We start from the raw sequence: 13,023 nt of genomic DNA, 5'->3' as shown, positions 1-13,023 counted from the left end.
TTTGTATTATATTTTTGTATTTAACAAAAATCTGTCTAAAATAATTCGCCCTCTGCGAATTGTTAACTCTAACTTTATAAAATATTACAACATCTAATAACGAGGCATTATATCAATAATTAAAAAAGATAAAACGACAAATGGGTGAGTAATCAGTAAACACGCTAAAGAAAAGAAAAGAAATAAAAGGTTGCTATAATGCTACATATAGACTTATAGGCAGTGCTCCCATACTCCCATGCAGAGACTTCTATGCATGTTGATAATATGAGAAAATATAGTTAATCAATTGTGTATGCAGTAAACTTAAGCCGATTTCTAAAATGCATCTTTCTTTGTAATGATTCTTTTAATTAGTTTTGGATATATTTTTTATATATTTTTTAAATTTTAGATTTTTTTATTTTAATTTTTGAATATTCTTTTTTCAACTTTTTAAATGTATCGGTTTTGTTAGATTTAAATTTTTTTAAAAATAATTTTAGATGTTTTTTATTACATTTTGAATTTTTTTAATTTTTAGATTTTTTTACAATAATTTTAAATTTTTGTTTTCATTTGATTTTAGATTTCAGATATATTTTATTTATTTTATGATAATTTAAATTGATATTTTCTAAAAAAAATAAAAAATGTTTAATTCTTTTTTCTTCGATAATAAACTTTCTTTTTTTACTACTTGTTTGCGCTTCTAGTTATTAATTAGAATACATGACAGAAACACGTGTACGTTGGAAAATGACTTTGATTGATATTGCGATTTTGACATCTCTAAAGATGTCTGTATACTTTGCCCAATCGATATATCTAAATACAATAATGTATTAAATAATAAAAAGAGAGTAGTATTTATACGAGACAAATAGGTTCATTCATGTGTACCACTAGAGAAGAAGGTAGTGATTAGAAAGGCGAAGGAAGATGTGGAGGACTAGTTTGAAGGTTGCTTTGCTAAATTTTCTAGTTCATGCAGTTGTGCTTCAAGCTCGGGATCAATCAGGTTTAATAATATAATTGACATCAAAATCCACTTACACATACATTACTGTCAATGCAATATATGTGTATGTTACATAATATGTTGTGTTTTTTTAGGGTTCATCAGCATAGATTGCGGAGGATCCAACTCTACTGATGATGAGCTAGACATACAATATATTTCAGATGACGATTTCATAAGCAGTGGTGAGCCTGAATCTGTGAATTCTGACTTGAGAAGTTACTTTGTACAAGAACAACTGCAGAATCTGAGGAGCTTCCCGAAAGGAAAAAGAAACTGCTACAAGATAAACAACATCACAATAGGCTTCCTATATCTGATCCGCCTTCAGTTCGCGTACGGAAACTACGACGGGCTTAGCAAATTTCCAGAGTTTGATGTGTTTCTTGGAGTTAACAAGTGGGATACAGTGAGCGTTGGAGCAGACGACAACGTTAACGTCAACACGGTCATTCGTATGAAGGAGATTATACATAGAGCTTCACGGGAATACATAAGTATCTGTTTGGTGAAAAAACGTGGCACGCCATTCATATCAACCATAGATTTGAGGCCTTTGAAAAATGATACCTATTTTACTCCATCTGGTGGATCACTGGTTACTTGCTCCCGTCAGGATTTAGGGCATCTATCATCCACCAGCTCATCATCTATCAGGTGAATCATCAATCATCTTCTATCTGGTTAATTAAATTAATTAATTATACTTTGACGTACGTGTTGTTTTGATGTTTCACAGCTATCACAGGTTTAAGGACGATCCTTATGATCGTATCTGGACAAGGAGCTCAAAGCAATATGCAGAATGGGCAATGTTGTCTGATTCAAATACTGTAACTGCTGATTCCTTTAGCCAGAATGATTACCAGGTACCAGCAGATGTCATGAGGACCGCGATTACACCGGCAAATGCAAGTGATCCATTGGTTGTTCAATCAAACATCCCGACGGCACAAAGTGATGAATACCATATATACATGCACTTCTTGGACTTGGAGTTTGCGGCTGGGTTGATCAACAACCCAATAAGGGAATTTAACATCCTTGTGGACAATATGCCATTATCTGAATATCTCGTGCTTCCCAGCCTCTCTGCAAAAACAATCAATACCACCGTCAACAATGAAATTAATATTACTATTTCATTTCAAATGACGTCTCGTTCAACCCTGCCTCCCATCATCAACGCCATTGAAGCCTATAGATTTATTCCATTCAACCAATTAGATACGTTCCAAGCAGATGGTAGGTGTATTATTTATCAATAATGCTAGTTATACACTAAAGTCATTCATATAATATACAATATAAAATATACATTAAAAATATACATAATAGTTGATTTTGATCTACAAATAATATTTTTAATTATTTATTCATAGCCTAATTTCTTCATCACAGTATTGGACTTGGATTTTGAACTTGCATTTGTTGGATATTTTGGACTTGTTTGGAGTTTGGATCTCGAATACTTTTTTTTTTTTTAATTATTCAAAAATTCAATAGCATCCAAACGTAGACACCGTTTTAAAATAAAAAATAATAATAAACAATAAATACTCCTAGTTGATGCAATCACAAGGATCCAGTCAGTATATGGTTTGACGACAAGAGATGATCAGTGGCAAGGGGATCCATGCGGCCCCGCAGGCTACATGAGTGAGTGGGACGGTCTCAATTGTACTCGTCAACTAGATGAATCCCCTAGAATTTCTGCCTTGTAAGTCACTCTCTGTCAACATAATAGTTAAGAATTATTTGATAATAATTTAATTAAAATATCTAATTTTTTTTATCTATTATTGTTATATGAAAATAAAATATATGAAGACAATATCATGTGAATGACCATTGTATGCATGCAGGAATTTATCTTCGAGTGGATTGACGGGAACTATAGATCTTTCCCTTTCACAACTTACTATGTTGGAAATGTTGTGAGTTCATCTACATATCATCTTATAATTTTGTAAAAAAAAAAAAAAAAAAAAAAAAAAAAAAAAAAAAAAAACACTGTTTATATATAACACAGATAGAAGGATTTTGCTTTTCTTTAAAATTTCAGATATTCTTAATTATATTACGTGTTGTCACGATTAAAGGGACCAAGTCATTTGTTGCTTTTACTTTTTACAGGGATTTATCAAATAACGACTTGAATGGCCAAATTCCGAATTTTCTGTCTCAATTACATAACTTAAAGATATTGTAAGTTATTCTATTACTCAAGCTCATCTAATAAATGACCAAACAAAAAGGAGGAAGAATCTTATAGCAGTTTCACTATTCTGACAGGAACTTAGCGGGCAATAACCTTAGTGGTTCAGTACCATCAATACTACTTGAGAAATCTAACGAAGGTTCCTTGTTACTCAAGTATGGATCCTATTGAAAACTTCTTTCTATATATATGCTCTATTCATTTTTCTTTTGGTAATTCTATACTCTATTCATTGTATGCATATATATTAAAGTGTCATTTTCTATATTTCAAATAAAAAAATGTTAGAAAACCATCAAAATTTATTATTTATGATCCTCATTTAGTTATTAATTAAATCTTTTTTAGTTTAATTTATTTAATCTAATAATCAAACAACATACTTTATTCTATATTTTTAAAATTAATAGCTAATTGATAACTAAAAATTATAAATTCTAATGACTTTCTAACATTCTTCCTTATATTTTGATATATATTTTATATGTAGCATAATTTACCTAGATATACTTTAACTTTGTCGTGCAATTTGACTTGTGGAGTGGGAGAGCGTATAACAGATATTGCTGTCTTTTTAAACATATCCTTTACATTTGTGGCCAAAATAAACTAAATTATATCTCCATATACATAAACTTAACTCTGGAACTCTTAGGAATTGGGTATAATAACCTGTGCTTAATAGATGTTGATATAAGAATTAATAAGTGGAGTGGAAAATCGTTAATTAAACATAATGCTTCTATGATAGTGTTGATCAAAATCCATATCTACTATGTGAATCTGGAGGATGCAAAGAAAAGAAGAAAAAGCCATTATTAGTAGCAGCAGCTATTGGGATTTTAGTCACTCTACTAGTGATTGTAGCGGCCGCAGCTATAGTCTGGACTCTAAAAAAGAGAAAAACCAAAAAAGGTAATAGATATGATCAATCTGACTTATTAACTGCAAAATCCAAATACATGCATGTTGATTACCCAAAACTACTTGCGCATAATCTTAATTGACATTGTGGCAGTAGAAAAAACTCCAAGGGAGATCAAGCAAGACGATGATGTTTCACTGAATTTCAAGAATAAAATATATTCATACTCTGATATCCTTAAAATCACCAACAACTTCAGAAAAATCCTTGGAAAAGGTGGGTTTGGAACAGTTTATATGGGACATGTTGATGACGCTCCAGTTGCAGTGAAGATGCTTTCTCAATCCTCAGTTCAAGGTTATCAGCAATTCCAAGCAGAGGTAACTAAAATAATCATTATATAAATATCAGAACGATGATAAACCCTGACGATTCTGGATTTGGTTATATTAATTATTCCGTGCAGGTTAAGATTCTAATGAGAGTTCATCATAGAAATTTGACCTCCCTAGTTGGATATTGTAATGAAGGAAGCAATAAGGCTCTAATATACGAGTATATGGCTAATGGAAATCTACGTGAACATCTCTTAGGCACCAAATTCCTGAGCTGGAAAGACAGGCTCTGTATAGCGGTAGATGCAGCCCAAGGTTGGAAACTAATTCTCAAACTACACTAGATTTTTTTTTTCCTTTTCATACATTTTCAATAAATTTAACTGGTATCATCAGGGTTGGAATATTTACACAATGGTTGCAAGCCACCTATAATCCACAGAGATGTAAAAGCTTCAAACATTTTGTTGACTGAAAACTTGCACGCAAAATTATCTGATTTTGGTTTGTCAAAAAGTATCCCAACGGATGGGAGGAGTCATGTTTCAACTGTTGTTGCTGGCACCGCTGGCTACTTGGATCCCAAGTAAGCTTTCCAATTATTTTCGAGTAGGTTAATGTTTGGTAACCAAAGAAAATCAGCCAAAAACAGCTATAACTTGCCTTATTTAGCATTCATTAATTATTGCGACAATTAATTAATGCTAAATAAGGCAAGTTCTGACTGTTTTTTTTGTCTACCTAGCATTACTCTTTCGAGTAATACTAGGAGCCAACACTTTTAGTGTAGAAAACAGAAAAGTTAGTTAGTGTTGGTCTAAAACTAAGACAAAAATAAGAAAAAATTAGTTTTGACTTAAAATTTCTCATTATTTACAGTTGTACCTTTTTTTTCAAAAAATTTTGCAGTTACTACCAATCAAGCAGATTAACAGAGAAGAGTGATGTTTATAGTTTTGGAGTTGTTCTTTTGGAGTTAATCACAAGTCAAGCAGCAATAAGAATGGCAGAAGATGATGATGATGATAATGATGGGAAAACTCATCACTTAAGTCATTGGGTTAGTTCGAAGGTGGAGAGAGGGGATATCCATGGCATTGTTGACTCGAGGTTAGGAGAAGACTTTGACTGTAGCTCTGCCTGGAAAATTGTGGAAACAGCATTGACTTGTGTGTCTCAAAACTCTAATGAAAGGCCAATCATGAGTGAGGTGTTGATTGAACTCAAGAACGCTTTGGCCATGGAATTAAGTCGAACAAACTATGGTGGTGGTGTCAACAATAATAATGGAGATTCATCGGTTGAACTGGTCTTTGTGAATGCAAATGAATCCACTCCTCTGGCCAGGTAAATTAAGACGCACAATTACAAGTGGAAACTGATGTATCAGCAACAATAAGTTTTCTATTTTGGTTTTTGGGTTCACAAAAGGAGCCCCAAGGCCCAGAAATAGGAAACTCAAAAACTAACAATAAGTTAATTAGAGTATGTGTCTTGGACTCTTGGGAGTGGTGTGATTGAAGTTTCTCAGGTCGCAGATGAGGCTTTATCTCATGGAGTAATCTATATGTTTCTTAATATGCTGTATTCGGGTTCAAACTTTGGCAAATACGCTAAGGATTGAAAAAGAACTCTTTTGTTTTGTGTGGATAAATGTGTAATATAAATGTGTTTTAATACTTAAGATTGGAGATTGTCTACTCTATTTTAAAAAAAAAAAATTTCTCAGGTCTTGTTTCTTCTCCTTTATTGCATGCTTGCATGCTTCTATATAAAATGATGTATTTATCTACTTTAGTTCTAAGTTACATTTGGTGGAGAGTTTATCAAGATTTTGTAAGATGAGTGAGCTATTACATGTCTCATATAGTCGTATTGATGAAGTTATAGAATTATTCTCTACATATAAACTATTTTATCATACAAGTTTATACAAGTCATTTTTTCTAAATTACCTTCACGCACGCATGCGTAGTCTTACGCACGCACATTTCACGCGCCTCTTAATTTAACAGATTTCAATTAACGCGTGTATGTTCTTTTTCTTGCCGTTTTTGCATGTTCTTCTTCTTCGTTATCGTCGTCACCAACACCTCCTCGTCCTCGTCCTCCTTCTTTTTTCATTGGAATTTCTTCTCCTCCTTCTCCTCCTTATCTCGTTGTTAAAGATAATAAATAATTCAAGTTCAGATTGTCAATTGAACTAAAATAAAATTGATTATTGTTTTGAATCCATTCAAGTAGCTAAGTGTGGTTCGATTTCAAGTTAATTTTTTCGTTAATAGTTTATAATTCTATAGGTGAATAATGTTTCATCGTTGATGATTTGAATTGAATGTAATGTAAAAGTTCTGCATTAAAAAAATATTTTTTGTATTTGCAGCAAATTTGGATGTAGCACAAAGATATTTGGGTGTAACACGAAGACATTTGAGTGTATTCTTTAAGAATTTTCAGTGTATGTGTGCTGATAAATTCTGCATAATTCAAAACTCTTCTTCTCCCTCCTCCTCATCTTCTGTTGCTTCTTCTTCTTCTTTTTCATCATCATCATCATCTTCTTCTTCTTCATCTTTTTTATTCATCTTTTTTTTTTCTTGTTTTATTTTCTTAAGTTTCTTCTTGTTTTACTCTTTTAATAAGAATAAAAAAAATCAAACAAAGAAAAAAAAGAAACACATAATAATACAAAATTACTTGAAAGATGATGAACTTACATTCGTTCAACAAAAGGAAAGAAAGAAGTAAGAAAAAAAAAGAAGAAAAAAATGCAGTATTAGAGAAAATATTTTTCTGTATTTGCAGCAAATTTGGGTGTAACGCGAAGATATTTGGGTGTATTGTTTAAGAATTTTTCGTGTATGTGTGCTGATAAGTTCTGTATAATTCAAAACTTTTCATCTTCCTCCTTCTCATCTTCAGCTGCTTATTCTTCTTTTTGTCATCATCATCACCATCTTCTTCTTTTTTCTTATTTATCTTTTCCTTTTTGTTTTACCTTCTCAAGTTTCTTCTTGTTTTACTCTCTCACCAACACCACCTCCTCATCCTTCTCCTCCTCCTCCGTTTTTTTTCATTGGAATTTTTTCTCCTCCTTCCTTTTCCTTATTCTCCTCCATCATCTCGTTGTTGAAGATAATGAATAATTCAAGTTCAGATTATCAATTGAATCAGAAAGAAATTGATTATTTTGAATCCAATCAAGCGGCTGAGGTGTGGTTTGATCTAGTTGATGTTTTCATTAGTAGTTTATGATTTTGTAGGTAAATAATGTTGTTTTTGTTTGTGAAAATTGTTGTTTATTGTTGATGGTTTGAATTGAATGTAATGTAAAAGTTCTGCATTAAAGAAAATATTTTTTTGTATTTGGGTGTAATACAAAGATATTTGAGTGTATTGTTTAAGAATTTTTGGTGTATGTGTGTTGATAAGTTCTGCATAATTCAAAACTCTTCTTCTCCCTCTTCTTCTTCTTCTTCTTCTGTTTTTTCCTTATTCGTATTTTTTTCTTATTTTATCTTTTCAATTTTCTTCTTATTTTACTTTTTTAACAAGAATAAAAAATAAATAAACAAAGAAGAAGAAGAAACACATAATGGTACAAAATTACTTGGAAGAGAATGAACTTACATTCATTCAACTAAAAGAAATAAAGAAATAAAAAAAAGAAGAAGAAGAAAAAAAAATGCAGCATTAGAGGAAACATTTTTCTGTATTTACAACAAATGTGGGTGTAACACGAAGATATTTGGGTGTATTCTTTAAGAGTTTTTGGTGTATGTGTGCTGATAAGTTTTGTATAATTCAAAACTCTTCTTCCTCCTCATCATCTTTTGCTCCTTCTTCTTCTTCATCTTCTTATTTCATATTCTCATAATTCTTTTTGGGAGAAAAAAATCAAACAAAGAAAAAAATAATACACAATATTACAAAATCAATAGAAAAAGAAGGAGAGAAAAAATGCAGCAACAACAACAGTAATAAAAAACGACGATGAAAATGAAACACGTGAAAAAAAGGAGGAGAAACGCAAAGAAGAAGGAGAAAGAGAAGAAGAAGGAAGAGGAGGAGGAGGTAGAGGAACGCGAAGCACACTATAAAAACCGTTGAGTAGCACACGTGTTAACATGCTCATACGGGTGAGTGTCTTTTTTGTTGAGTTTGGCCCAACTTAAATGACTTGTAAACCAAAATAACTTGTATGTATATCACTTCTGTAAGTTATAATAACTATAATTAATGATGTTCATATTTAAACAAACTAAGTCAAAATTGCTCGTGTTCATTCATGTTAAGATAAAATGTATTAGCCTATAATAATAAAACAACCATATTAGACACAGTTGAGTTTATAGAACTAAACTATGATTAAGATAATGACTAAATATTATTGGATTATTTATTTGTATAATTTTGTTGTGTTTGTGTGCGGAAAATTAATTAATTCACAGTGGCCCAAGAAGCATGAAAAATAAGCCCATACTAATACTCCAAATCTTGATCCAAAATAGAAAACAGCTGAACCAAAAAAAAGAAAAACAAACCACATGTTATGAGTAGAAAATCAAACTTGGCCCAAACCACTCCAAGCCCATTCGATGATCCCAAAACCAAGTCCTCACAAATCACTATGTCACCAACAGAGCAAACAAAATTCAAATTCACTTTATTTTTCTTTCAATTTCACCCAACACACTTTTTTTTCCCTCTTCTCTTTCTTCCTTTCACGTTAAAGCTCAGAACCAAAAAAGAAGAAAATAGAAAGAGCCGAAGCTAGGTTGGGGTTTGGGTCACAAGCACCGTTCTGAAAAATATGAAGAAGATGAAGTCAATGGTGCTCTAATTGGAATCTACGGTCAATAAACAAACTTGGAGCCAAAGCAAGAACGCACGGCTCAAATTCAAGATTCTTGAAGAAAAAGGTTAAAAGAGAAGATTGAAGGTATGGTTGCATGTCACTGCTTCTACCCTCTTTCTCCTTTGTGAACGCTGTTGTTGCATCTGTGTATTGGGAGAAGAGAACGAACATGTGCTGAAGAAGGTTTCAAACTCTGGAAGCTTCACTCCTGGCCTCTATGATAGGGGTGAACGGCCAAAGATTGAGTAAGGAGTGAGAGCACACGTTTGGGTTCCCATAGCTCTTTGAGCTGTTTATTCTTCTCCTTCATGGTTTTCACTGAATATTTCTTTTTCTCAATTTAGTCTGTCTGTGTTTTATTGGTAAAAGGCAAAATGTGAGGTTTTGTAAGAAAAAACCAACAAGTGAAAAAAGGCAGAGAGTTAAACTTGGAGAAAAAGGCATAGTTATCTCAGAAATCCTTTGTATGTATTTCTGTTTTGTTGTCATGATCTTGAGAGAATTTCCTTACAAGTTGGGTTAGCACTTGGCTGTTAAAAGCTAGGTTTGAGTCCTAGTCAAGTTCAGGTCAGTTGGGTTAGAATCTGAACTTGTCCCAGATAGGATTGGGTAGATCCTAGGGAGAATTAGTGAATGTAATTCTATTGAAAGATAGTGAAATTTCGTCACTGTTGTGATGGAGACTGGATGTATGCTACATTACATTAGATAGCTGAATCAGGATACATCTGTGTGTCACTTCTTCTTCTCTACTTCACTTCTAGTTCTATTACTCAGGAAATAAAAATTAAAGTGTCTTTCAACTCGTTACGAGACAAAAGTAAAAATATCTCCTAAGTTTCTTTGAAAAAGCAAAAAGTAATTTTCACAAGAAAATGAGCCTAAGATTCAACCTCCCTTCTCTTAGCCACTGATAACTATTAGACGCTAATATAAAATGATGAATTCTATCATGTCTTTTTTAAAATAAAAGATAAATTATTCTTGTAACATATACAATTATTATTGATAAATTATTTTTTTACCAGAATTTCAAAATTCACATTATTTTTTTAAATTGATGCTTTGTTTTTCTTGAAACTTTGATAATAGGGCCATTTATTTTCATCATTCCCATTAAATACATCTCTTCTTCTCCAATTTTAAAACCTTAATTTCTCTCAAATTCAATCACCATTTCCAATCAATTAATTTTGGATTTGGAACTTGTTCTTACGCTTTTAATCTCCGATTTCAACGAATACATCTATCAATTTTTAGCTCTCTTCTTCTGAAGATTTTCTTCTTAGTATTTTTCTTAAAATTCAGCCAGATCAACAATGGTACTCCTTTTTAAGTAACCAATCCTCATAACCTTGTAAAACTATATATCGAAAACAAACTAAAATATTAGTTGATCATAAAAACAATGAGTCAATAATTACCATCTTAAGATTTTTATTATCTGAATAATGATTAAAAGATAATTTAAGAACAATTAAAGATAAAAAAAATAAAGTAAATAAATACATAAATAAATAAATAAATAATGATAATATTCAAAATAATTTTCTAAAAATTATATAAATTAATGAGTTTAACTATTATATATATTTAAAATAATTCTACACATCTAAGTTTTTTTGTTAATCAAATTTAACTAAGTTAGTCTAACATAACAAGAATTCGTTATAATTAATATTATTCTAAATCTTGTTATTTAATTAACTTACTTAGACTTTATTCATAAAAAAATTTAAATATGTATCATTACTTATATGTTTACACATATATTATGCTAGCCAAACCCTAAATTAATTTAGTTTATAAAATATATTAACGTGAGTTAAATTAGTACTTTTATTAATATTTTGTTATGGACTAATACATTTTATCTTAACATGAATGAACACGAACAATTTTGCCTGAGTTTGTTTAAATACGAACACCATTAATTATAGTTATCATAACATAAGCTATACGAGACATGTAATAACTCATTTATCTTACCTTGCAAAATCTTCATAAACTCTACAAATGTAACTTAGGACTAAAGTAGACATATATAATTTTATGGATTTAGTTTTGATGGACTCAAAATGTTTAGACTATTGAATGATCTTAATATTAGAATATATTCTTAAAATTTTTTAATAACTATTAAATAATTTTTATTTAATTTTATTTATTAATTAATCCTTCATATATTATTTAATTTTAAAATTTATTCTATATTTTATAAATTATTATTTTATCTTAAATCTCTTTTTTAATTTTATTTTGATTTAGAAATTCTAATCTTATCTTTTTCAATTTTAAGATTACTAATTTCATAATCTATCTTCAATTTATTTTTCAATTATCTAATTTTATAATTGTAATCATTTATGAATTTTTTTTCATTGTGATTATCAATTTTGTTACAACGACGACCATCGTTTGTAAATAGGCAGGTATGCGATCATCACAGTTACATAAATCGCAATCGGCAGAAATTCAATCGATTCTTATATTGAAGTAATTAATTGGTTAGTAAACAGAAATCCTTTACTGTTTACAACGTTCAAAAAATTAATCAATTTTTATATTTAGTTAATCAATTAGTTAGTGGAATTTTTTTTTTTGCAATTGTTCGTAAAACAATAGATTTTATTTTATTTATTCAAAAAATCAATTGATTAGTGAAAAAATATTTTTTTTACCGTAATCGATTGTTTTACTTTGTAAGTGAATCGATTTTATTATTTATCCAATTGATTGTTTGAGAGGGATCTAATTAATTGGTTGAATTATCCAATTGATTAATTAAAAAAATAATTAATTATACATAATCGGACTCTCTTTTTTTTATATACAAACAACTGATTGTTTGAAAGATTTATTTTTTTTTTTTTTTACCAAAGATAGGAGACTCGAATCCGTAACCTCTTAATTGAGAATGGAGAGACTATGCCATTTGAGTTATAACTCATTGGCATTTGAAAGATTTATCTAAGACTTTATTCATCATATGGATTTTATTATTATATAGGTTTTATTTTGTTACAGCGTTATATACCCTAGTTTACTCAATCAATTTTTTTAATAGTCAGTTTTAAGATGTCAAATATATTTAAGAAGGACAGTGATATAGATGAACAATACTAAAAAATGATATGAATGAATAATTTGAGGAGAATGATAATATTTTTTTTTTTCATATTGTTGTATAAATTACTTATACACATATATTAATATATCACATAATTATTCTAAACAAAATATTATATTAAATTATTTTTATAAGAAAAAGAAATGCTCCGGACCGAAATGAACGTGTAAGTTTATATGAGTTTAAGATAAATTTCAGAAGCCAATGAGTAATAGCTCAAATGGCATAAACTCCCCATACACCTCTAAGAGGTTGCGGGTTCGAGTCTTCAGATTTTTAGTAAAAAAAAAAAAAAAGATAAACTTCAGAAGCCATACATATGCAGTAGAAATGTGCTTTAAAGAATATCCCAACTATATATCTGTCTATCAAATAATTTTTCAAATAATATTTATTAAAAATCAATTTTCTGACCTAACAATCTTTTTGTTTCATCATTCGCATCAAAATTTAAGATTTAATTTGTAATGTCCCAAGCTTCTTTTTTTCTATTATTACTATCCTACCCTTTAATTTTATCAAAATTCCTACATTACCCTTATTCCTCCTACCCAACCCTAACCCTAAATTACTAAACAACTTCCACTCTTCCTCATCAACCACAGCCCCCTTCT

At 30.2% G+C, this 13,023-nt stretch overlaps 1 protein-coding gene across 1 annotated transcript; it reads left to right on the top strand.

Moving 5' to 3' along the window:
• The first annotated feature begins 870 nt into the window (after window positions 1-870).
• On the top strand, window positions 871-6,105 carry LOC107610295 (putative leucine-rich repeat receptor-like protein kinase At2g19210). The gene is made up of 12 exons (XM_088496783.1): window positions 871-1,000; window positions 1,096-1,657; window positions 1,740-2,245; window positions 2,567-2,720; window positions 2,866-2,937; window positions 3,137-3,208; window positions 3,296-3,376; window positions 3,973-4,136; window positions 4,240-4,466; window positions 4,553-4,736; window positions 4,818-5,007; window positions 5,331-6,105. Exons 1-12 carry the CDS (start codon window positions 922-924, stop codon window positions 5,770-5,772), a joined length of 2,733 nt encoding a protein of 910 aa, XP_088352909.1. The 5' UTR covers window positions 871-921; the 3' UTR covers window positions 5,773-6,105.
• The last annotated feature ends 6,918 nt before the right edge of the window (window positions 6,106-13,023 follow it).

The sequence above is a fragment of the Arachis ipaensis genome, chromosome B8 (genome assembly GCF_059453495.1).
Source record: "Arachis ipaensis isolate K30076 ecotype BB chromosome B8, ASM5945349v1, whole genome shotgun sequence".
In the NCBI taxonomy this organism is placed as follows: Eukaryota; Viridiplantae; Streptophyta; class Magnoliopsida; order Fabales; family Fabaceae; genus Arachis; species Arachis ipaensis.
Note: the sequence above shows the minus strand (reverse complement) of the source record. Positions and strands in the feature narration are given on the sequence as shown.

Coding starts and splice junctions, on each gene's coding strand:
- LOC107610295 (XM_088496783.1), top strand. CDS start 922: ATGTGGAGGACTAGTTTGAAGGTTGCTTTGCTAAATTTTCTAGTTCAT. Junction 3,209..3,295: donor TTACATAACTTAAAGATATT/GTAAGTTATTCT, acceptor CTATTCTGACAG/GAACTTAGCGGGCAATAACC. Junction 4,737..4,817: donor AGCGGTAGATGCAGCCCAAG/GTTGGAAACTAA, acceptor TGGTATCATCAG/GGTTGGAATATTTACACAAT.